This window comes from Ammodytes marinus, assembly GCF_949987685.1.
Source record: "Ammodytes marinus genome assembly, chromosome: 15".
Lineage (NCBI taxonomy): Eukaryota > Metazoa > Chordata > Actinopteri > Uranoscopiformes > Ammodytidae > Ammodytes > Ammodytes marinus.
The window spans coordinates 20294963-20321542 of record NC_137219.1 but is presented as its reverse complement, the minus strand read 5'-3'; the positions used below and the strand labels follow the sequence as shown (position 1 = coordinate 20321542).

General features: G+C 40.6%; 1 protein-coding gene across 1 annotated transcript; it reads left to right on the top strand.

The window, feature by feature from the left end:
- Positions 1 to 1831: 1831 nt before the first annotated feature.
- LOC307261566 (serine palmitoyltransferase 2-like) lies at positions 1832 to 24926 on the top strand. The gene is made up of 12 exons (XM_080042141.1): positions 1832 to 2149; positions 6431 to 6625; positions 7906 to 8060; positions 10230 to 10378; positions 10996 to 11120; positions 13736 to 13829; positions 15057 to 15162; positions 16360 to 16579; positions 17923 to 18049; positions 19931 to 20066; positions 20650 to 20779; positions 23896 to 24926. The coding sequence occupies exons 1-12, from the start codon at positions 1946 to 1948 to the stop codon at positions 24016 to 24018; spliced, it is 1764 nt and encodes a 587-aa protein (XP_079898267.1). The 5' UTR covers positions 1832 to 1945; the 3' UTR covers positions 24019 to 24926.
- The last annotated feature ends 1654 nt before the right edge of the window (positions 24927 to 26580 follow it).

The following is a 26580-nucleotide window of genomic DNA, read 5'->3' as shown; positions in this document are numbered from 1 at the left end:
AGCGCTGCGCAATCACATGTGCGCACGTGTTAAACCATGACAGCCTACACAAAGCACGATTTGTTTAGGTTTCTGCACAGTGCACACATGGGGATCACAAGTGAAAAATAATAACAGATCCGCCATAAAACTCAATACCATTTTTGAAATGCCAAAGCTCCTGTGTGTCATCGTTGTCATTTCTTTTAAAGCTTATAGCCTACCATTTCATCTCTGCAGCAACATCACAAACATCTGGGCTGCTCCCCCTCCAATGTCACGCCTGTAAACACCATCAAGTAAACACACACATTAGTATTGCTAATTAGTGTAATGGGTAGCCTAGTTAAGAGTTTAAAGCACATTTAATCAGAATAGCTTACTGTAATTAGGCTACTGTCTGTGACTTTCAATGTGAGGTTGTAGCCTATTATTTCTGTCATGGTTTTCAGGCATGTTATAATAGCCAGAGCACAAAGGGTTCTTTGATTGGCTACTACAGGGAGTCAAAGAAGATAATACTTCCCTCTACTGATTTGAGGTGTATCTGCATAAAGGTTGTAGGCCAACATATAGCCTATTTATAAAGCTGATCAAAACACTATTAAATTGATCATATTTCCAATTAGAAACATTGTAGCCTACATCAAGTCCCATACAATTGTATGTAGGCTAGGTTATACCGTATGCTCTAATAGCCTATTGTTTATTTTGAATAACATGTTTTTAGATACATAAAATACAATATAAATAGCCTAGTTTGTCAAACTGTTGATAGGGCCCTCCCCATGTGGAGGCCCTGGGCCCCTGAGGCCCCTGGTGCCTTTTTTTATCATGTGCTTTGGAGGAAACTTTGTCTTTTCCTCTGTATTTTTTTTTTAGTTAATGAAAATGTTCACCTTATGGTGTCACTACCGACTTTTAACCACTAGAGGGAGGAAATGAACTGGGATTCACACAAGAAATGAAGACTTCTACTGAGCAGTCAATGCAAATAAAAGTCATAGGCTACTCAACGCTTTCAGTTTTGATTTATTTCATTATAAAGGTGTACTGAAAATAAATGTAAATCAAAACCATAATTAAGTTTGCAAGTAGGTGAAACTGTTTCTGAGAGACAAACCTCACATTCATAAACTACATTTTCCACATACAAAGTCTGGTAAAACCTAGATGCTTAGCCTATTATGTCACAGTAACAATTTTAACAACAGGGTTGGAGTTTTATCATGTGAGATGTTTCTGTAAATACCTGCTGTGGTCCCAATGGGCCTTATCGTAGGCCATAACCTTAAAAACTGAAAATATTCCTAATGATGTTCAAAATTCAGTTCGATTTCAAGCGAATACACAGCTAAGAATGAAAAAATAACAATAATAATAATTGAGATCTGAGAAACTGTGGACTATATTTCAAAGTAACCTGATAAATTCAAGACGTACAGGCTAACAATGTTGAGTTCTCTTTTTAATATCCTATTTGATTATTTAGATTCTTATCATTTATGCATGTAGGCTATTTGATTTTATTAAGGTTACAGTAGGCTTTTTGCATGATCAAATTCAATTTGTATTGTTATAAGTAGCCTATCATTAGGCCTACTACATGCATGTGTCATGTCATTCTCAGAAAGCGAATTCCTGCTCGAAAGTGACAGTGATTAACATGAGAAAAGTTGAGCATGAATCAAGTTCATGTAGGCTAAACCACGCCTTTTTTCACATGTGAGAGACATTACTCCGCCCCTCCCCTATTATTAATGGGCATTGATTTCCGGTATTCGGCTTCTGGATTTTCAGGTTCTATCAACGGGTGTGTGTTGAATGTGTGTGTGTGAGTGTGTGTTGAATGTGTGTGTGTGTGAGTGAGTGAGTGAGTGAGTGAGAGTTTGTACTGTGGTTGTGACCGTTCCCCGCTCGGATACTGTCACCGCCTTGCACCGCAGGCAGGCACCGTGTTTTATACATGCTGCAAAAGTTACCGTGGCGGCTCCTCCATCATTGGCCAGCAATGACCGAAAGCCCCGCGACCAAGCCAGCCAACGGGGACTCGTGTCGGCGTGCGAGGAACGGACTGAGAGCGGAGAGGAACGGCTTGCTGAAGAGCCCCCACCGCTGTGGACATGAGCGACAGCCCAGCAAGGACCACTGCCACCCCGAGGAAGAGGAGGTGAGGCCCCGGGGATGGGACGGGACGCGGGAGGAGAGGCGGTTGAAGCCTGGGAAGCATCTTTAACTGTGTGGACCCGGAAAAACCACGCTGTTGCTGCTGTCATTTTTTATGGATAAGGCTACATCGTTATTAGGACATGACAGACACGATAACGTCTGACAGTTTGTTGTCATTGGACACGTACAGATAAGTGAAACTCCATTCAAAATGATCTAGTTTGAAGAGTGTTTGATCGTTCTTAACATAATTTAGTTCCTCGAAACCTGAACAAAGGGCTTTATCTTAATCATTAAGCGACACTCTTTAATTCGGCTAAATTACATTTGCGCCAAGCTGCTTAAATTATGAAAACATTAAAATCTCAACTTTATTGAATGGGCTCCAGTCGTACTCGTTATAACGTTATGGAGTTGCTTTAAAACAGGCTGGTGTAGGCCTACTACCCACGAAAGGTGACATTGCACTAGCCTATTCTATTACTGTTACGTGCATAACATGTATGCCAAATTTAAGAAGAGATTTAGCTCATCCCCAGTTTGTGACTTATTTTTAAAATCACAGCCACAGACTGGGTATAGCATGAATCCCCAAAAATTCTAAATACTTTGACTCATAATGTATAGGCCTATGATGCACATACCACCATAGCCTGTCAAACAACTGTTGATGCCAGGATTATAGCAATTAGTCTGCAGGCTGTATCCATAACTCATCAGTTGGCATTCCACTTTTCTTGGAAGTGGGTAACTAACTCCCTTTATAACTAAGTCTTTAACTGTGATGAGTTAGCCACTGACTGAAACAGTGCACCTGTTGTGTTAAATGGGCCCGCTGGGACTGCATGCACCTATGTTGTGGAACGGATTGTCCCCCCCCCCCCCCACACACACCTCCCCAAGAGGCTAATGAAATTTCCACCCTTGGATGCAGCCTCTGTAATTGTCCCAATTAACTGGTCCCCTCTGATTAAGTGATTAGGCGGCGCCGTCACACACACACAAGCATTGCGACTCCCTTGATACATTGTGAGTATTTTAAATTAATTTGCGACAGATGCTGGGGTTTGTGACTTTTTGCATAAACGTTTTTCAGTAGTCTTCAGTCTTTGTGAGAGGCTAATAACGGCCATCTTTAATCTGCAAATTCTTCACAATCCTTTGCAGTTCGGGGTTATGAAGGGAGGTAAGGGTGGAGACACACAGCTGACAGGCTTCTCTCACCACCACACATTGAAACCAGACAGCTCCTGACGCAAATTGTTTTCAGTGAATGGGGCGTGCTGAAAAACACGAACTGAACTGGTGACTGAACCTCAGCTGATTACGGTTCATGCAGAAGTCAGTGCTTTTTACCCTTGTGAGGCATTTGAGAGCGAGGCATGACCGGTCACATGTGGCGCTTAATGGCCACGAGCACGGCATGATGGGAAGGCCAGCTGCAGTGCTGCTAACGAGTAGTGAGTTTCTATCCATCCAGACTTCAGATCTTAAAGGTGTAGATCTGGAGAATGCTTGTTGTCGAAATCACTTTTTGTCAAAAAATCTTTGCATAGCTATCTCCTCACGTTCCACTACGTGTCCATACGGCGTGTAAGCTGATAAAAAAAAATCTGGTGTTAATACACAGCCTAGGCTCTGTAAACGGGCATGTTGCTAGCTACGGTGGGCCCCCCTTTGTTTTCATACCCTTTGTTTACATGCCCAGTTTACAGAGCCTAGGCTGTGGATTAACTCCAGATGTGTTCAGTGCACACACACACACACAGACAGGTAGTGGATCGTGAGGAGATATGACTGATTTTGTCACAAAAATATTTTGACAACAAGCTTTCTCCAGCTTTTAAGATCGTAACAGGCTACATGTGTGAAGGTTATCACTGCATCGTAGATAGCTCGGCTGTGAGTGCACAGATTTACATCAACACCACCACCTCTTCCCTTATTTGGCAGTCAAATCTTCCCTCCCTGGCCTCTGTCACACACTGTTTTCCTTCTTGAATTCATAGTAAGTGTACAGCTAGACTTACAGGGCTTAATACTGTGTTGGCTTCCCTATCTTCCTCCCACTTAGTTTGGCCTCACATAAGTCACCTTTAAGTGAGTTACGGAAACCTCAGCCAACGATAACAAAAGACAATCTGTGTGTTTGTTTTCTCTCACATAAGGACAAAAGGAGAAGGGAGTCACAGGAAATGTGAAACCTTATTCAAGATAATACAAATATACAGTCAAGTGCGAAAGTTTGTGAACCCCTTGAACATTTTGGAATTTTATTTATTGTAACCATCATTAATTCATTTTTATCAATACCAGTATTTTTTATATGAAATAACAGATGTTTGTTTATCAATTCAACATTTTTCTTTTCCAGAAATCAATTGTTAAAACAGATAAAACAAATTATTTGACGAATGTTGTATGTGCAAAAGTTTGTGAACCCTGAGCTGCATTGCTTAAATGGAGCAGGTAAACACAATCAGATGGGCCAAATTGAGTCATGAAATGGACCAATGTAGTGAGAGATCTTTAGGGAAGAAATTGGGCGGCACTAGATACAACAGAGATAAAACCAGGTCAGTTTAGGCTCACCAAAGTGAACCCATACAGGTCAGACATGCTAAAAGGGGAAACAATCTCAGAGGATCTCAGGAATAGAGTTGTGATGCTGCACATTTGTCTGGGGACAGCTATAAATTATTTTAAAAAAAGTTTGAGCTCCATCGGTCCACCGTGAGGCAAATCATCTACAAATGAAGAGCTTTAAGAGTGACTGAACATCTGCCTAGAAGTGGACTTCCTTCAAAAATATCCACAAGCGCCACAAGATAAGTGATTTTTCAGTTAAAAGCCAACCCAAACATTACATCTGGTGATTTGCAGACCTCTCTTGCAGCATCTGGGACAGATGTGCATGGTTCCACAATAAGAAGAAAACTCAGTCAACATGGCTTTCATGGGATGGTTGCTGAAGAAGCCTCTGCTCTCAAAAAAGAACAAAACTGCTTGTCACAACTTTGCCAGAGAGCACCTGGAGATACCTGAAGTCTTATTCTGTGGACAGATTAGTCAAAAATTGAACTGTTTGGTCATAACCAAAACCGCCATGTTTGGGCAAAAACGCAATTCTGCCTACCACCTAGAGAACCTTCTCCCAAGTGAATAATGGTGGTTTCAAATTGTCTGCAAATCTCCAGGTGTAATGTTTGGGTTGGCTTTTACCTGAAAAATCACTTTTCTTGTGGCGCTTGAGGATATTTTTGAAGGAAGTCCACTTCCAGGCTGCACTTGAAAATAAGAATTTTGTTCTTAATTTGCTTGCCTGGGTAAATAAAGGTTAAACAATAAATAAAATGTTAAGTCACTCTTAAAGCTCTCCATTTGTAGATGATTTGCCTCACGGTGGACCGATTGAGCTCAAATTTTTTTTTATGAATTTATAACTGTCCCCAGACAAATGTGTAACATCAAAACTCTATTCCTGAGATCCTCTGAGATTTGTTTCCCTTTTAGCATGTCTGACCTGTATGGGTTCACTTTGGTGAGCCTAAACTGACCTGGTTTTATCTCTGTTTTATCTAGTGCCGCCCAATTTCTTTCCTAAAGATCTCTCATTACATTGGTCTATTTCATCAACCAATTTGGCCAACCTGATTGTGTTTACCTTGCTCGATTTAAGCAATGCAGCTCAGGGTTCACAAATTTTTGCACATACAACATTCGTCAAATAATTTGTTTTATCTGTTTTAACAATTGATTTCTGGAAAAGAAAAATGTTGAATTGATAAACAAACATCTGTTATTTCATATAAAAAATACTGGTATTGATAAAAATGAATTAATAATGGTTAAAATAAATAAAATTCCAAAAGGCTCAAGGGGTTCACAAACTTTCGCACTTGACTGTATGTTTGAACAGAAAAACAAGATGTGATTAATTACAAGTTCAACCTGTGTACGTGGAGAAAGTGCAATCTTGTATATCATTTTTCTGCCATGTTACAAGTGGTGTAAAGTTACTTAGCTCAAATGATGTAGTCATTGTACTTTCTTTACGGAGCCTACACTGCATTTTGAAACCACTGCCATCTGCATTAAAAGAAGTTAAGAAAACTGTAACTTTTACAAATATACAGTAATCATGACCCAAATAAGTAGCTTCGGGTATCCTCCTCTACTATCTTAATAACTATGTTTTATCTGATACCAATTCTGTGGTTTGTGAGTTGTTATTATAAGCTTATTTTTATTTATTTTGACTGTGTTTTCCCTTTCTGCCCAGCTCCACACAGCGTCCCATAATGGCGGTGTGTACAGCCAGCCCTTCGCTGAGTCTTTCGAGGAGACTCCCATGCTGGTGGCGGTGCTCACCTACATGGGCTACGGCGTCCTGACCGTCTTCGGCTACCTCCGAGACTTCCTCCGCCACTGGAAGATCGAACGCTGCCACATCGCCAGAGAGAAGGAGGAGCAAAAGGTAAGGACAAGATGTGCTTCATTTTTCCCTTTTTTCTTTTTTTCTAAATGGTTCATTGTCATTGTCAAAGGAAAATACATAAATCAAATATGCTGGTGAGTCTGGAGAAGCCGTCACTCATTGAGAGAAAGGGATTTGTGGGTTCAACACACCTGACTGTCACCCTGGCTGGCATTGTTTTGATCACACCCTTTTTTTCTTCAGAATGCTTCACCTATAAAATATGTGGTCGAGAAACAGGTCGTTGCATTGTACATTCAGCACATTGCCCATTCTACGCTGTCATGACTGGAATGTTGTGATTGTTTTGGTTGCACGGTGACAATGCAATGCCCTGAGAGAGAGAGAGAGAGAGAGAGAGAACAAAATAAATAAAAAAAAGCTGTCAAGGAAAAGAAGGGGCATATGCATTTCAGATGGTGAATGGAACTGATTTGGTAGGCTGAGCACTAATTACACGTTGCCTGGTGACGGGGGCGTTTGACTCGTCCGTGTGTAGGAAACAACAACGATAGCGAGTGGAAAAGCAGACTGGAGTGCACAGAGCTAAGCCTCCCAAGCTGTTGGCTGTCACGTCATCAAACATTTCAAGGAGTATTGCTTCTAGCTCAGTGTTTGGGGAAAAAGAAGGCTTACATTTTGGCAGACAAAACCTGAAAGTCGTTATCATATCCCAAACAGGAAAAAGATTGCAAGGAAAGTGTCGAAACAGTGAAAGAATTCAGTGTGCCTCCATTTTATTAAATGCAAACACACAGAGGCTAAAATCTAACATTTGGAATATTCCACCTCATGTGTCTTAACCAATTAATGTGTGCGCTTTAGACTGTGTTTCAGCTAAGAGCCAGTGTTATCGGCACGTCCTTGGCCACTGGGTCTGTTTTCGAGCGGTTGTGTAACGTGTGATAGTGGAGCCCATTGTTTTGAAGTTATTTGTTATGTTCTGTGGAGGAAAGGAAGCAAAGTGGGACAGACGCGGGGAAGTCTTTAAATCACCCCCGAGGATATCCCCACGGATGTGCCCTTCCAGCAACCAGAGTAAATAAATGAACTCTCCGCCAGTCATGTGCTGTCGTGTTAAAGATTACACTTCTGCAGATTTGAATTCCTTCCAACTAAGCTTTTTCTCCAAGGTATGCGGGGCATGCCGTTCTTTGAAGCTGTTGTTGTACTCCTTTAAAAAACAAGAGTGAAATTCCTACATTCTGTGCCACCCTTGTAGTGTACTACTCCAAGCTGCTCCTCCTTTTTTAACGTGTTCCTTATCCGTCCGTGTGTAGGACTTTGTGCCTCTCTACCAGGATTTTGAGAACTTCTACACAAGGAACCTCTACATGCGCATAAGGGACAACTGGAACCGGCCCATATGCAGCGTCCCGGGGGCCAAAGTGGACCTGATGGAGCGGGCGTCCCTCGACTACAACTGGACGTTTAAGTGAGACAGCTAATACTGTTTATTGAATACACTGATCTATAAGTTAAAGGTGCAGTCAGCGATTCTGGAGAATGCTTGTTGTCAAAATAACTTTTTGTCACAATCAGTGAATATCTCCTCACTATCCGCTCTACCTGTCCGTAATGTGTGTGCGCTGAAAAAAAATCCAGTGTTTTTAATACACATCCTAGGCTATGTAAACAAAGGGTTTACTGCCCCACCGTGGCTAGTAACATACCCATTTACAGATTTATTTTCAGCACACACACACACACACACACACACACACAGTACGGACACACACACACAGTACGGACATGTAGCGGATTATGAAGAGATATTCACTGATTTTGACAAAGTTATTTCGTCAACAAGCATTCTCCAGAATTGCTGATTCCACCTTTTAACCTCAAGGTTTTCAGACACATTGGGGCAGTGCAAGAGGTCTTGAAGGGACGATAGCAGAGGGACGTTTGCTCTATGGTTAATGACCCAGTGATGGATTACTATTAACTGTGCTAACACGCCTATCCCCATACTTTACACATACCAAGAAAAGTTGCTCATTTCACTGTAGAAAAGAGAAAGTGAGTGAATGCGTCACTAGTCTACAATAACACTGAGCAGCAGCCATAAAAGAGGGAACTGGCACTTAATGAAAGTGGCCGTTGAGCTGTGATGGTGTCATAAAGTGGTCATTGTCATCTGTGGGCCTATAGTAATTCCAAGGATCATTTTGAAATCCAAATAATCAAAACCAAACTATGGCTGCAAATTATTCTCATAGATTTCTGTGACTTTTGTTTTCATAGTTGGTCTTAGTGAACTCCATCAGTTTCCCATAGCCCAGCTTAAAGGCCTACTTCACCGGTTGGAATATGAAGGTGTATTGAACTCGGAGATCCTATGAAGTATAAATGTGCTAAGGAAACCAGCAAATATTTACATTTGTGCATCTTTAATTGGATATACAATAGATTTTTCTTTCTTTCTTGCTTACCAAATGACTTGGAGTACTAAACATTTGAACCGTTTTAACTTCCGTTATGAAGTAATTTACGTAAGCACTACTTCAACTTTTTTCCTTGCCATTACTGATTCCAGTACCTGCACTTAGAGTATTGGCCCATTACCAGCATTCTCCTTGTTCTATGCAAGGTAACACATGAGGTGAGGGGTTGTCAAGGCTCTAAATCCTGTAAGAAATGAACAGGCAGCAGTAACTCTGAAATATATGATGCTATATCAATTTGGCGCATCCTAGCATCGTTAAGGCCTGGTTTGTACTTTGAATAAATCAAATCAATTTGTCCAAAATGCCTATCAGATTTAATTCACGCTGATATAAGACAGCTGTAAGCAGCTGAGGTTTGACACATTGGCTTGATTAATTACTTTTAGCACAAACAAATGCTATACACGTTTTAATAGTCGGGCCTCAGGGGTTAGTAAGAATAAAGCAACATCTGTGCACCAACACACCAACACCTTTTCCTCCAGTCCCATTTTTAAGTGTACTTCATGCTTCTCACGGCCAGTGAGTCTACCATATCGTATTGTATAGATTAGTTTTTGTCCATCTTTGCATCTAGTGTGATGCAAATAATGGTGTTTTCTGTTTATTTTTTAAGTTAAGGGATTGTTTTTCCTCAAACAGATTCCCTACAGAATCCAATGGTTGCTATTGTCCTTTAAGTGCATGAGATGATAGCATTGCACAAGCATGCAGCATCACACCTCGTGGTTAACTTAGAACATGTTCAGGAAGACTGTGGTCTACACAGCAAAAACCACAAGGGGAACCAATCGCGTCAGCGAAGATTTAAACCAATCAAATCATAACACGGCCCTTAGCAGATTGACCACAACTCTGTGTTTTCTCATCAAGGGTCACTGTCCTGTGTTGGTTTAGAATTGTGATGCATCTCGGGTCTTTCCACGCTGCAGTGGAGAGGTAGTGAGTGGTGTGAAGTCGAGTGAGTGCGACTGAGAGAATGCATGAAACAATATGGCTGTTCATAATGATACAAAGAAAATAGAGAAAAAAATGGCGTCTAAATATCCGCTCCACTGCAGTGTAGTTTTGAAATCAGCTGCACCAACTGGCTTGCAAAAAAACATTAGCAATCTCTCATCGCTTGCTTCCCGTGTCCTTTGTATGTCTTGCAGGTACACGGGTCGGGTGGTGAAGAACGTGACTAACCTGGGCTCGTATAATTACCTGGGCTTCGCTGAGAACACAGGGCCGTGTGCTGACGCTGCAGCCCAGGTCACCATGAAGTACGGCGTGGGAGTTTCAAGCACCAGGCAGGAGATCGGTACAAACGCACGCCAAAAAATAAAAATAACACTGACACACCTTTATGCTGTTGTATTCTACAATGAGGAAGCAGTGTCTCTGTCCGAGTGTCGGTATGTAACGCGTGGCTTAAGTCAGTCTGCAGAGCCAGTCTGATAAGATCCAGATCAGTGTGGAGGAAGTGAAACAGGTCATATGGTTAGCACATTTCTACTGATAGATGAGAGCCAATGATGCTTCTCTAGTTACAGCGGAGGAGACTTGCCCACATTTTGATAAAAGGGTGCAGTAGTGTGCGCTCCATAAGAGTTGGCAGTTTTAGATGTTATATGTTGTTTCATTTGGGGGGAGGCTTGTGGTTTAGTGGTTATAGCGTTTCCCTTGAGGCTCGGTCCTCATAGCAGCAGACCCGGCTCCATTCAACCTGTGGTTGGTTCTCTGCATGTCTGTCCCCTCTTTGCCTCATTTCAAATCAGTCTCTCCAAAATCTATCTAAAAAAGCGAAAAAAACAAAAACAATAATTTATTTACTGTTGTAAATGTCGGGCTATTCCTTTAACTTCTACTGAGCCATCTATGAAGTCATAGATCCCTACAGGTTCTGATTGGTATGTGTTTATGGTGTCTGCATCTCAGGTAACCTGGACAGACATGAGGAGATGGAGAAACTGGCGGCTGAGTTCCTGGGTGTGGAGTCAGCAATGGCGTTTGGAATGGGGTTCGCCACCAACTCCATGAACATACCAGCACTGGCCGGCAAGGTAAAGAGCACAGGCTATCAAGGTGTTTCTTGGTAGAGCTAAGATTTATTCCTACAGCAGAATTTATCTCACTGTTTGATACTTCTTATTTCTTTTGTGTTGTCACCAGGGTTGCAAAGGGGTGGAAAGTTGCCGGAATCTTTGCATGGGAAATTAAAGCTGGGGAATTTTGGAAATAGTTGAATATGGGAATTAACTGAAAAAGGGGGTAATTTAACACTAGAACCGCCAGCATTCTATTTATACCTAGAACCGCCAGGCGGGTCAAATTGACCCGTGCATTTCTAGTGTGGTATAAAGCCATAAATTAGTTTGTTTAATAATCATCTGTGTTTTGGACCTCTTGTTTTATAATCTAAGTATCTTTAAGAACACAAATCACGTTTCGTGGCGACTCAGTAATGAAACCGAAAGTAGATATAATATCGCAAGTATAGTAATGAAAACAGAAGGTCAAAACAGCGTCCAAATGAGCTAAAATCCTAAGTACAATTAACAGTAACATGGCAAACTTATTTTTAGGTAAGCTCTAATTGATTATTCATTCATTTTTCCCCACGTAGACGTGTTTTGAGGCGGAGGATCCCTCCGCCGCTCTCTGTCCGGCTCACAGACAGCACTCAGCTGTCTGTCAGTTGAGCTGCGAGCCGCGGTGTGTGGAAGACAGCGCTCAGTTCTGATCTCTCGCTATCAGACTCGTATCACTCATTTCACTTAGTAACTCTAATGTTTTTAGGTATTTATCTTCATCTCTAATTTATTGTAAGTGTTTATGAATGACTGTAGCCTACGTAGGCTACAGTTGTCAGATCGCGGACCCCAAACAATGCCGTTGCCTAGCAACCTGCTCGAAAATATTTCATTTTCCTGTGCGGGTCAAATTGACCCAGTGTGGCGGTTCTAGGTATAAATGCCTGTTTTTTTTAATCCAGTTTAATTGTGACTTTATTTAACCATAGGGAGAGCATCACAACACAATTTTAGGAAAAGTCAAAGAGTTGGGGGCTTCAATATTTCGTAAAAGTATAGTTATGGGCAGTTGAAAAACCGCCACGGGTCAAATTGACCCCGTGGCGGTTCTAGTGTTAAACGAACTGTATCATATCCAAACATAAATATAAATATTTTGTATTGTCATAGGCAGCTTTTCATGCAAAATAATACAACAAAAAATATTACAGTTCAACAGATTTATGTGTAAGTAGAACTTTATTAAGTTTTAAGTATTTTATTGAACTATCAAACAAAAACTTGAATGTTGAGTAAAATATTACTCATCCCCTCAGCTCAAAAATGTGGCCTCAAGGGTTCTAGAAATCATCTGCTCATGTGATGGAGGAATGCACAGTGCATGTATGGGGGCGTGGCCTCAATCCCCCTGCAGTAAGCAGTGTGCCATGTGCATGTGATTAAGAAATAGCATAGATATTCTCAAGTGTACTTGCATGATGTCTGGTTGTTTTAGTCAAGATTATGCTGAAATATATTTTCCCCAACTACAATTGAAATCAATGTTAACGGCAAACCTTAAATTTTATTAATTTCCAGTTTATTCTCAAAATTCCTATTAATTCGCAGAATTTTCCAACCCTAGTTGTCACAGTATTTTCTTTCCTCTTTCTCTTCTCACCGTCTTCTGTCTCTGTCAATATTTATGTGAAAGTTATGTTTGAATAAGTGTATGCACTTGTTTTATATGATTAGTTAACACAGATGTATTTATTTTCTCAATCTGTTTGCACAGCACAGACTACATTTAGCTTTAATAGAACTGTTCCATAACGTCACGCAATCTATCACCCTCAGCACCAAAGACACAGAGACACAAAATGACTGTCTGGCCTCATATCAGGAGGGAATGCTTCCTGTTGCCATGGCCAGAGTGGAAATGAACAGTTCAGCCCAGTCTGTTTTGTCACAATGCTCCTGATGTTGTTTTGCAGATAGATACTTTAATATAGCTCATTTTCCACTGGTGTGTGGACGGCAACAATGGAGAGTGGGAGATAGTTGCTTTTAATGATTGTGTAACTGTGAAATAATCAGTATACAGATGCTTTTAGAAAAAAGTAAAAGCATCATATCTGTAAGAAAATACTCGGTTGACTATAAACAGTCCTGTATTAAATCACACTTAAGTATAAAAGTATGTAAGTAGTAAAAGCAAAATGTAGCTCAAGTATCAAAAGTCCTACTCATTATCATAAACGTTAATCTTCACATTTGGAGACGCATGGTTTTCTCTGAACAGGAAGGGCATATGAGACTCGTGTAATCTGGAAGGTAACTTTAAACCTAAAATGAATGCAGTGGAAGTAGAAAGGACAATATTTGCCAGAGATCTTGCGATTAGATAGAGTCGACGTATAAAGTTGCCCTGGCTTTTGTCGCTTGTCGAGGCCGCCATTGTAAATAAGAAACTCCTTCTTAATGACCTGCCTGTAGAAATAAAGGTGAAATAAATAAAAAAAAGAAAAGAAAATGGAAACCCCTCTCACCGCACCCAAAGTAGGCCTGTGTTTGGAACACTATCCGCCTACCTCTGACGAATAGAAACTAATCAGACGTTATGAATCTTTTATACGTATTGAAGTTGGTCTGCTGTCCTCCTGCAGGGCTGTCTGATTCTGAGTGATGAACTGAACCACGCCTCTCTGGTCCTGGGAGCCAGACTCTCCGGGTCCACCATCAGAGTCTTCAAACACAACAGTGAGTCGTCGTCCCCCCCCACCCCCAGCATTTTTATTTCCCCCAAGTGTACGCGGTTTGCCTTCATCTTCTGCTTCTTTCTCTAGAAGTCTCAACGGCTCTAACTACTTTCATCTGTCCATCATTTGATGTACTGTGGCAATGTTTTGCATAATTCATCCTTCCACATACATGTATGCCACTGCTGTGTGGTCATTTGAGATCATCATAGTATATTTTCTGTTCTGTATGAATATATTCTATGTATGTATAAATATGTACAGTAGGTTTATACTGTATATCTACTTATGTCTCGATTGAATCATAGTTTGAGTATTGTGTAAGGTTTAACTAACCCCAATTTTTGCATTTCATTAGGTCACTGTTTGGCTCTTACGTGTAAATCCTTAGAATACAAAATGAAGCTACCATCTTGTTGTTTTATAATGTAACAAAATCCTCATTATATCCACGTCAAATAATTATCACATACTAAAATATACTTAGTTTGCCTTTGAGGCTCATAAAATGGCTCCTTATGTTAGAGAACATGAGGCACATTAATTATGCAGTGTAATAATTTGTGTGTGTGCGTGTGTAATTAGTCGTAAAAAAGGATTAGCCTTAATTGTTTTAAGCATTAAAAGATAACTAGCCGCAGCTACACCCGTGTACAGGCATTGTTTGTTTGTGTTGTTTCACAGATAATCTGGTTGGATTAGTTGATATCACATTTACGGTAATAAATAATCCAGCTGGGTCAACAACATCTATAATACAGTAATTAGTAAGTAAACAGCTTTCCCACTCAAGGCTAATGAACCAATCATGTCTGTGCAATTAGCGGCTAATGGTTAGCATCCAACCTTGTCACTTCTAGGCATTAGCTAGCAGCTATCTGCTCAGTCTATTCTCTATTTGTACTGCTCAGTCATTTCAGTAAATGTAGTTTATCTTGTCAACTAAGAGCACAAACAAACCAAATAAGAAAACATGGAAGCTAAAGACTCACACCACGGCTAACGTGCTAAGAAAAAGGCTAACTTTGATGAGGAATATGATTTTTTATTTAACACTCAATATACAATATTTTAGGGTTTGTTTGGGTGCATATTAAAACTACAGGTGGCCGTCTCAATGTCTGTGAATGAGCTGACAACAAGCTGCTGGTTTTTATTTTTTTCTTACACTACTATTGACGCCACAACTTTCATTTTGAATTATATCGCTCCTGTTTTTCCCCGTCAGATATGCAGAGCCTTGAGAAACTCCTGAGGGAAGCCATAGTCCACGGGCAGCCCAGGACTCACAGACCATGGAAGAAGATCCTCATCTTGGTAGAGGGCATTTACAGGTATAGCTTATCCCTTTTTTTATTATGTGTTGTTGTCCGCTCTTATTTATTTTTTATCGGGTTTCTGACCTTCTGTGCTTTGTGATTTAAGGTTACTGAAATGTCCAAGTGTTGGTATCTTATCGGTGCATAGAGTAAGTCCAGAGCGGGGACATCAGTGTTTTGGCAGCATTAATAGATAACCGCGCTTAAAGTGTCAGTTGGAACAATAGGAGTTTCCTGTGATTTCCTTCCTCCTTTCAACGTGAGCGCTGCCCAACCTCATTGCACAAGCAGTATTTTCATCAGACTTAGTGCATTGGTAACTTTTTAATATCAACTCACTTTGGCTATAAGTTATAAAAAAAAACAGCCATAGTTAAGCTGTTAAATGTGACACTCAAAGTTGACCTACTTTATTCAGTTTCGAAGCTGGTTCTGTGTGTTAGCTGTAAAATCGTGCGGAAAAACTCTTAACACAAACGTACTCAACCACAACAACAAAAACCAGGCTTCCGGAGACGGCTCTTATCTTCTATTGATGGTTCATGTGGTTCCATTAGGTTCAACAGTATCCACACTCCTGGGACTGGGATTGGTTGGTCGACAGGGCTGATTCAGCGCTTGGTTAACTGTTATTCGCCGGTTCTGCACGAAGCAGCACTTTAAAGTAATCTCCAGCTACAACATGCATGCAAAAAATCATGCTCCTTTTTATGCTGTCCGTTAACTTCCTGTGACCGGTCCAGCGGTCATTCAGATAAAACTCCAGACGTAAAGTAAGGGGAATTGATAATACTCCCTGGAGCTCAAACTTTCCCTGATTGTCAAAAGCGCAGATGAGCATGAACACATCATATGGGCTGAAAACAAAAGGGGACAGAGCTTTTTATTTCTCTGGAACGACCTGCCTGAGGGAATTAGGTTTGCTGAGTCACTGTCCATGTTTAAGTCTCTCCTCAAAACCCACTTTTATTGGAGAGCTTTTCCAGATTTCATTTGAGCCTGCCTTTTAATTGTGTTAAATGTATGTCTTTTATTCTTTTGTTTTATAGGCCTCATTATTGTCTGTACATTACGTGTATGTTATGCCCTTTGTTTTGATCGTGCTTTTATCTGTTCAGCACTTTGTAACTCTGTTTTGGAAAGTGCTATATAAATATAATGTATATCTGCCTGACACCTTCATGCTGCTTTTTCTCCTATTCCTTCCCACAGTATGGAGGGCAGTATAGTGTGCCTCCCAGAAATAATTGCCCTGAAGAAGCGTTACCGTGCCTACCTGTACCTAGACGAGGCCCACAGCATAGGAGCCCTGGGGCCCAGAGGGAGAGGCGTGGTGGATTACTTTGGCCTGGACCCCTGTGACGTGGACGTTATGATGGGAACCTTTACAAAGAGCTTCGGCGCGGCGGGGGGATACATCGCAGGGAAGACGGTGAGGATGGAGGGTTGTAGGTTTCATTTATTGCCATTTAGTGTGTGGTCAAAGTAGTGGTCGACCGATATGGGTTTTTTTCAGTAAGAAGTGCAGATATTTAGAAAACAAGTCAGCCGATGGTTGATATATAATGCCAGTTCATGTTGTTGTTGTTTTTTCTCAATTAAAAAATTATAACAAATGAAGTACTACTTTAAACTTAAATAAATGTAAACAGAGAAAAATATATATATAAAAAAAATGCCATTGTCTATTCCACATGGCTCTGTCAAATATTGCCATAAGGGACTTCTGTCCAGCCATCTGTAAGTAATAAAATATGCAAAAACACAAGGTTAATATTTTGTTTAAAAAAGCACTAACATTGCTCCACAGTAGCCACACTGACAAGGCTGCCTGCAGTGTCTGTAGACATTATTTGTTTACTAGTTTTTAATCAGCATCGTGAGCCTAGGTATAGGTCGATGCAGATTATCTCAAAATGCCAATAATCGTCCTGATTAATCTTGTTCAAAGGCAGTGTGTAAAAAAATTTGCTGTACATAGGAGTCATTGTCTTGTAGTGGAATGAAAAGTTAATTTAGCCAGTGTTCTTGCTGGGTTACTTGACAAGGCTCACCAGCAGTCTTACTAACAAAGCTTTATTCAAGAACAAACTCTGCTAAGTCAGAGGGTACAGTATCGTGTGACAGCAAGGTCGCCTGTCATCACAGCAATGCGGATGTACAGCCTTGCAGTGACTATCACAAGTAGACTCTGGGTTCACACAAATCTTGACTTCTAAAAGAAAAAAAAGAAAAAATTCCTCTCCATGAAACTCTGAAATGATGATGACACCATCGGCACAGTTGAGGATTCTAAACAAAGTGAACAAGTCTCAACAGATGTGCGACACAGATTGGAAAGAAACTAAAACAATCAATGGCTTCTTCTTGTCGCTTTCTCCCTCCAACCGTCACTGCATTCTCTCTAAACTGTCTCATGTTACAGGATGTAGCTCGCATTAAACTCTTTATTACCTTTCAAAACCTGTGACAAAAGAGTGAAGATGGATGGCAGGATAACATAATGTGTCAGAACCTGTTCTAGTCTTACATGAAAAGTACTGTATGTTTTTCTATATTTTTCGTTGTTAAATGTATTGATGATAACCAACTGTGAATTGTTTAATGAAGATGCATTGAATAAGTGGCATGCTCTTATTCTCAATAAGAAAGGGATGCTGTTTATATAAGGCCTCTGCTCCCAATAGAACTCTCCTTGTTTGAGACTACATACTGATTAAGGCTTTTCCAATGCACATCTCCTTCTTACATCTCCTGTGTATCTGCTGGGTTTAGGAGCTTATTGAGTACCTGCGCTCCCATTCCCACAGTGCGGTCTACGCCACGTCCATGTCTCCTCCTGTGGTGGAGCAAATCATCACTTCTATGAAGTGCATTATGGGAGAGGACGGCACAACGATAGGTGAGTCCTTTCAACTCCATGACAAACAGAAAGCCTAATGATTTTGGTCAGGAAAAGATTACAAATCTATTGTAGCTTAGCACAGTTGTTTTTTTCTTTCCAAAGCATACAATGCTGTTTTGAGTAATTTAATGTTTGCTTCTGTAATTGTGACCAGTTGCCACCAGGTGTCACTGCACACTAATAAAATCCAAGACACACTCCAAGCAACAGTGTTTTAGTCAGAGAGAAGTCATTCCCCAGGGTGCTGAAGCTGTCCCAGTTTTAACTCTAGGTAATAGAATCTCACTTTAGCATTGTGTGGTCAAGAGCTCAGTTTTGCTTTTGACTTTATTTGACCTGAACAATATGGCTGCTATATAGTATATTTAATGTATAATATATAACATTGTGAATTTGATATAATAAAAAAGATCTAATATCCTTTTTTTTGTCCAAAGTTGAGCCCAGTCAGGCACAAATCCCATCTCTTTCACCGGCATTGACTACTCAAGCCCCTGGGAAGACAAACTATAGTTAATTGTAGTCAGTCATGTTCACCTGTAGCCTGGTCCTACCAGACCATCGTACTTCATTTCATATGTACAGAAGGTCTGGAATCGCTCAATTGACAAATGTTAGCACACTTGAAGCTGGGTGTCTGTTTAAAACTATTGGATCTGCCCAGTGCCACTCTGGATCTGCCAACCAATCGCATAAAGTTTGGTTGTGACGTCATGCGCCGGCTTCTGAGCCACTCCCTCTGTTCGCTAATTGAACCGGCAGAAATCTGTCCGGAGAAAACCTAAGACTATACTGCAGGCCCAGACTGACTACTGAAGGAAAATGAAAATTGAGCGGAAGTACGTAGACAGGCGGTGCCAGGCTAGTTCATCTGCTGTCCTAGAGGGGAACTCTCTGTACCTGGTTTGTTTGTAGACTTCATATAGAACACCTGCTAATGTTTACCTTCAGATTAATTGCAAACATAGTAAATGCTTATCAGCTTATGTATTGCATTAGGTTAGGACGGCTCTGAAGGTAGCGTTTAGCATTTGATTGATGGGGCCTTACATTTGATTGCACCATTATTGTGGAGTTATAGTCCAGATAAAGCTTGGTTTGGTCAGATGTTTTGCCTTTTGTTCCAGGTGTTTTCTTTTTGCTGGCATATACTTGATACATTTTCAGAAATCAGAAAGAAAAATGAGCTATGGAGCTGTATGTTTTATGCGACAAATAGCAAGTGATTAGCTGTGAACCAAATGTGTGCGCATACTAGCAAGAGTCTGTCGCCTTGTGTTTGATGCAAACCTGGCTTTTCTTTCAAAGGACACGGTGAATCCCTTGATCTCATTTTGGGAGAAGAAAAAACATGATGGCGAAAAACTTAAAGACTTTTGATCTCCCCATGGTGCCTGGATGCTGTAAACACTCGCCCACAAATCTGATTTATTCTGTTTTCAGCTTTTCAAAGCATCATCAACAAACCTCTAAAAAATGTCTTTATATTTTTTTCCTCCAACCACAAAGATCAAATCTGGTAAAGAAAAAAAGATGTGTAAAACGGAGAGTAATCTTGTTTTAACTCAAACACCTTGTATGCATTTGTATTGCAATCCAGTATTTGTATTCAGCACTTTTTCTTTCAGTGGTGAAATGTACTGAGCCAAGATGGAGGTCATTCAATACAGCTCTATAAATATCCTTAAAAAAACGTTCACGAATAACACAAGACTTGTATGTGCCACAACCGAATGACCTGGTAAATCGTGTTCAGCACACTGTAAATAAACGACATGATTGAAAATCATTTGACACAGGTGTGGTGAACTTTCCCTTGCTTTTTGCAGTCGATTCTAATGTGCCAACACACCCCTTTTTTTTGTCACCTCCCTATAGGCTGTGAGCGCGTGCGGCAGCTGGCAGAGAACACAGTCTACTTCCGCAAGAGGCTCCGAGAGATGGGCTTCATCATCTACGGCAACGAGGACTCTCCCGTCGTTCCCATGATGCTCTACATGCCCGCCAAGATAGGGTGAGCCTCCAGCTTTGACCGGCTCATGTTGATAGACTTTAAAAAGGTGGAGTCAACCATTCTGGAGAATAGTTGTTAGCAGTGAATATATCTCCTCACCATCCGCTACCTGCCCGTACTGTGTGTTTGTGTGCTGAAAAACAAATCCAGTGTTAATACACAGCCTAGGCTCTGTATATGGGCATGTTGCTTATTTTGTGTGTGCAAATGGCAACATATAAAAGATACATCATCTTAAAAACATCAACACAAACCGTTCTCATAAAAAAAGAATAGTGAGAAGTGAAAATAAAGAGAAGGAATGTTCCAGCCTTTCCTTATGAGTTCTGTTAAATATCAGCTGTGCAACTCCTTCGAAAAAAGAAACACTTGCTGTATTACTTAGCCTGGCCCTTGAGAGATGTCTCTGCTCCGCTCCAGATGTAAAGCATCTGTTACAGTGGTCAGCTGTTGTTTGGCATTGGGACAGTGTGTCTTTCTTTGTGCCAAAAGAACCAGCACGTACGTTACTTTGCACTGAGAAAGCCAAAGAATAGGATGATTATATTTTCTTACTGTGTCTCCTCATGTTTTGTCCCTGCAGAGCGTTTGGCCGGGAGATGTTGAAGAGGAACATCGGCGTGGTGGTGGTGGGCTTCCCCGCCACGCCAATCATCGAGTCCCGGGCGCGCTTCTGCATCTCAGCCGCCCACACTAAAGACATGCTAGACAGGGTAACGGCCAACAGCCTTTTTTATCATTTATAATATAGTTTGAGATGAATGACGATTGTTTTTCTCTTAAAATGGCTTTCTGTTTACTTTTGTTCTCCACATGTAAACTCTAATCTGAGAACATTATTATGAAGAAATAGTTGACTTGACCCAACCCACAGCAAATTACCATATCAGTGGTACAATGTGTAACCCAACTTCAAACAAATAGAAAAAAGCTTTTGCTAACTATGTTATTAAATCCTTTTACAACTAGAACAGCCCAGTTCTGATTGCTATGCGAGGTGTATTGTTACAGTGACCTTTTAAGCAATTCCACAAACCTGGCAGTTAACTGTCATTAAACAAACTTGTGCCAACCTACTATGATCTTGTCCAGCTCCTACACACTCACCTGCTTAAATTCACTGTTTAAAAACCTGCCTCGTGTTTTTTTCTTTAAAATAATCTGTATTTTTAGACTGCTACACCTGCCGTCGCGAGTGTATTGATGTTGACTAGTCGTGCGTGTCTGATCTCACTGTGCTCTGCCCACACAGTGGAAAGGCCTCAGCTGAATCCGTAATTGTTCCGTCACAAACACCCTTTTCTAAGCCTTTCTGAACTCCAACAATGCAGCTATTTCTAACAGGGGGCTATGACTAATTACAGGATTTGCACAAATCAAGTTTTTTGTCTTGTTAGCTTAATGAATTATGTTGAGTCCAGAAGGAATAAATGAATGCAAAAGCCAATATTCTACCAGTGGCTTAGGTTTAAGCAAGTGTAGGTGGTAATGGCTAGTATTTGCTCTGCTTGATGTTACACTAATTCTCAAAGGGGCCATATTATGACTTTTTCAGCGTAAGTGCACACATATTTGGGTATTTGGTGTTCCTACCAGCCCACAAAAGCAGCAATAAAACCACCTCATCAGTTTCTTTTGTGCTGCTTATGTCAGAAAATGTGTAAATTGGCATGTTGGTCAAATGAGCTGCGGAGTTTGCAATATTAGCACATCATTAGTATATAATGCGTGTCTATATAATCCGTGTCTAGCTCCAAATGAGACGCCAGAGACTCTGCAGCTCATTACCATATCGTGCTTTCCATAGGTAGCCCCACCTGATGCTACAGAGTTCATTTTGCTAAGGCAAGCAGTTGACACTCCCACTTTGGAGCTGGCCAATCACAGCAGACTGGGCTTTTGGGAAGGGGGTGGGCAGGTGCTAAAATGGAGCGTTTCAGACAGAGAGTGAAAAGGGCTGGAAATAGTGACGAAGAAATGGGAAGTGTGAGAATATCCGAGTTGGGGTAGTATGCTTCAAGTTTCTGAAACCAAGCAAAGAGATAATCATGGCATTGAAGGGAAGAATGGCTACAAAGGCAGTTGATTGGCTGTGAATAACTCTGTAATTGGAAGTATGTGATCTCTTGTGATCCCTACATTCTCTCCCAGCTCTTGTCACTGACATCCCTATACTGCAGGGGCCAGTTAAAACGAGTCCGTCACTGATGGTAGGTTATCAAAAAAAAGGTTCAAGTGAAGTGACCTCATGTAAAACCGATAGTTTAAGTAGTTGCCCATATCGCTCTGCAGGTGTATCCCCAGAGTTTAGAGTTCAAAACCTCCTCTCTCTACCCACCGTCTTTACTCACTGCCATGCTGCGCTTAAGAGCCAACTGCTCAGCCTTTGATTTGCTCTCGGCCACAGACAGCCGCCCACTCATCTCAACGAGGGCCCTTCTTCTTCTTCTTCTTCTTCTTCTTCTTCTTCTTCTTCTTCTTCTTCTTCTTCTTCTTCTTCTTCTTCTTCTTCTTCTTCTTCTTCTTCTTCTTCTTCTTCTTCTTCTTCTTCTTCTTCTTCTTCTTCTTCTTCTTCTTCTTCTTCTTCTTCTTCTTCTTCTTCTTCTTCTTCTTCTTCTTCTTCTTCTTCTTCTTCTTCTTCTTCTTCTTCTTCTTCTTCTTCTTCTTCTTCTTCTTCTTCTTCTTCTTCTTCTTCTTCTTCTTCTTCTTCTTCTACTGCACTGATCTCACAGCTCTTTCTTTCCCAGTCACCGTCTAAAAACCCTTAGTCATCCTGTCATTTTAACATCAGTATAGCTCATTTTACACAGTGGGTGAACCTGCTGCTTAGTGTAAATGTCTTTGTGTGACTCAGGTGTGCATTGAAGTGTTGCGGTACCAGGGATCATTCTTCACAACTATTCTACTTTTTTTAATTGTTTTAAAAAGAGCGAGGAGACCGGGAGAAGGGTGTACTGTAGTGCTTTGAATGCGTCCTGATGTAAATATCTCCCTTTGTTATAGCCTTCCTCTCTGTACATTTTTTTTCTCATTCTTTGATGTGTCATGTTGATTTGTGCCTTTCTTTTATCTGCTGGTGAGCTTTTGCGGGTTTGGCCTTCTCATTAAATCAAAATGATATTGTTACCGTCCTTCTGAAATACCCATCATGTCACTGCTTGGCCACGTTTCTATCCAATCCGTGCAGCCCCTTAGCGAAGGTTAAGTAACACTGATCTTCGGTGTCTTCTAGACACAGTTAAAAACATACCAGGAAGTCTGTATCTGGTGCCAAACGTGGTCTAATGATACCATTCAGGTACAATGCATGGGAACAGTAGGACTGGCATAAATGAATACAGTAGATGCAGAAGTGCCACACACTGATAAAAAGGACACATCAGGTTACAGCTAAACCAATCAATAGCTTCATATCAACACTTAATCGAAGGAGCACGTGTAATATAATAGAAACAATTTAGAAGTAACAAATCCATAGAGAATGTTTCTCCTAAAGCTCTATGCAGCTTTTTAGCATTGTTTAACACTTTACTGTGTTCATCCCCTCCTGTGACCAAACAAGATATCTTACTGGTGACTTCACCTCACACACCTGAGTAACACAGATTTACAAAACTGAGAAGATTGGATCCATCTGCAGCATTAAACTTGGTGGCGTTTTTTGTGTTTCAGCCCAAAGTTTGTGATTAAATCTTTAGAAGACGGGTGCATTTTTTTCCATTAAAAGTCTCGCCTTGGTGCAGCTTTAAATTTTCCTCAAGCCACACATCAGGGTGACAAGCTTTTTTTTAAAATTATTATTATTATTATTGTATAAATGTCTCCACAGGCGCTGAGTGCCATCAGCGAGGTAGGAGACCTTCTTCAGCTCAAGTATTCCCGACACAGAATACGGCCGTCTTTGGCGCGGCGGCCCTCTGACGATAATGTGTACGAGGACATTGACCACTGATGAACCACTCACTCCCCTTGAACTAGAACAACCATCCCAGAAAAAAACACACAATGGGTCAAGAAGATGGATCGCAAAAGTCTCACTCAAGGACAGAGATGTGCACAGGTTGACCCCTTGTCACTAGCTTGCCATAATGTAACACCCAACCCCATACACCCCACAATGGAGAGCACCCTCAAACTTTCATCTAGGTTTACAATGCCTTACATTAACATGCAGAACATGTGGTGAACACTGAAATCTCCTGTGTGCTTATTTTTTTTATTACGTTTTGTTAATCACTTTGTGTCTTAAGATTATTATTTTTTTGTTCAGCTGTATTTGTGTGTGTGTGTGTGTGTGTGTGTGTGTGTGTGTGTGTGTCCGTATTTGTAGGATTCTTTATTGTTAAGCCGTGTGTTTGTGTATTTGAAGTGTAGACAAATGTCAACATTCCCAAACAGTCTCTTAAATTGTTTTAATTTTTTATAAAATGGATCTAAAGTGAGTAAAGTTCAATTCCTAAATGTTATACCGTAAAGAAATTGTTTGACACGGTGGTACATTTCTGGGAGGTATATATACTGTACTTGTTTTTTTCCCTAGACTTACATGACAATACCAACACCGCTGTCATGACGTGTGTGGTAAATATGAAGCTATACAGCCAGGGCAGCACAGCCTGAGGAGAAGTACTTCCAGCCCTCAAATCCCCATAAAACCACAATTTGTTGTTTTTCTGCCAATGTTAACTGACATCTCTCTCCCTCTTTTCAGCCTTAATAGAAGATGATAACTCCTCTGGCTCTAGCTTCACATTCATCCTAACTAAACAAGGGTGGTGTTAAGAAGCGTATTTTATCAAAATGACAAACTACCGTGTGTCCTTTTTAAATTGCTGTCAGTGGGGTCCGAGGTTAAATGTCTAGCGCTTGCTGACGGGGGGGGGGGGGGGGGGGCATTATATTGTGTAACTGAGGAAGTTGAAATCAAGTCGATTCTCTGCCCAGACTTATTTTTTTCACACGCAGTTAGCATCTGTATGGACAAGAGTACACTGCAAAGGATCCCTACCTCCCTTATCGGACCATTTCTGTTTCTTCTCATAATCTATATTCACATGGCCCACAGATCAGATAGCCAGAGTTGATATCATAACATTATTATTTTATTTTTTATTTTTTTTTATTATTATTCTTCCGGACAATTACACATAATACATAATTTTCTCATTGCATATTCATACATATTACTTTGTGTTATCGTCCGAAGGGAAGCAGGAGAAGCCAAAGGCTTATCGGGTCCCGCCCCCACTGCCATAAGATTCAGATACACAGATACACAGCTACTACATTAGCACCTACTTTGTAACTAAATACCTGTCCGATAAAAGTCCAGTTTATTTGTATCAAAGCTCAAGTTGCATTTTTTTTTACCAGTATATTTAGATACTTAATAACTGCCATCGGTGTTTTAGTGTGTGTATCAAATGTGTTAAGATATGTAAAGCGCTTTGGAAGTGCATTGTGAAGCGCCTTGTGACCCTGGTCTGTGAAGGGCGCTCTATAGATAAAGCTTACTTACTTACTTACTTACTTAATGCTCTGAAAAATATGAGACCCCTCCAAAAGTTTCCTCAATTAGCATCCTTACATTAATTAATTGATATATACTGTATGATAAATGGCTAAATCTATATTGAGAATTTGGGAGAAATGTTGTCAGTAGTCTACAGAATAAAACAAAAAAGTAAATTTACTCAAACGCATACATATAAATAGTCAAACCAGAGTCACTGGACATTTGGAGGGATAGTGTGTATGTTTCCCAGTGCTGTATATATCCAGGCAAGGCAGGAAAACATCTATCAACTATGAAGACTCAAATAGGCTAGATTTGATTGAACACGGGTTTGTACCTATCCTTCATTTCCACCATATCTCTTGGGTGCTTATTTGTAATATCCTCCTGGCTTTGTGACTGCTAATCTTGTTCGAATGCCTTGTTAAACAAAGTGCTATCTTCCGTGCTGTGACTCAGAAGTCATTAATAACTGTAATCAGTGTGCGAATGGGGATGGGATTGCGTGCGTGCTTGCATGTTTTTTTTTGTATTAATAATGTGTGTGTTTTACTGCATCTTGGCCTTGCTTTTCTTCCACGTACCCTAATGTCTTTTGATCTCTCGGTTTATCTTCGCATTGTGCTACTGAGCTCAACAACACTCCCACATGAAGGCAGCTGTAAAAAAAAAAAAGAGGAAAAAAAAACATACGTAAATTCAATCATGCACGTATGCACATTAATAAGTATTGAGTATCCACTTGTTAAACATGCTAATGCATGCACAGTAAGAATTAGCCATTGAAGCTGCTCTGCATTACTGCCAGTGGTGATCAGTTATTAACACTGTTCTGCTAGATGTGACTTGTTTTTGAATGTTGTCATAAAAAAATCCACTTCATTCCAGAGAAGGTTAACAGCTCTGTCTGGGCTCTTGGAGGTTATTTCACATGTTTTATTATCATATTAATGTTTTTCTGTAACTGTAAATAGGAGATGGTTGTGCTCGTTACTTTAT

What these genes read in the sequence shown, in the direction of transcription:
- LOC307261566 (XM_080042141.1), top strand. Translation starts at nt 1,946, where the DNA reads ATGCTGCAAAAGTTACCGTGGCGGCTCCTCCATCATTGGCCAGCAATG. An exon ending in CAGAGTCTTCAAACACAACA is followed by an intron (nt 13,830 to 15,056) that starts GTGAGTCGTCGT and finishes TTTCCCCGTCAG; the next exon opens with ATATGCAGAGCCTTGAGAAA. An exon ending in CTAAAGACATGCTAGACAGG is followed by an intron (nt 20,780 to 23,895) that starts GTAACGGCCAAC and finishes ATGTCTCCACAG; the next exon opens with GCGCTGAGTGCCATCAGCGA.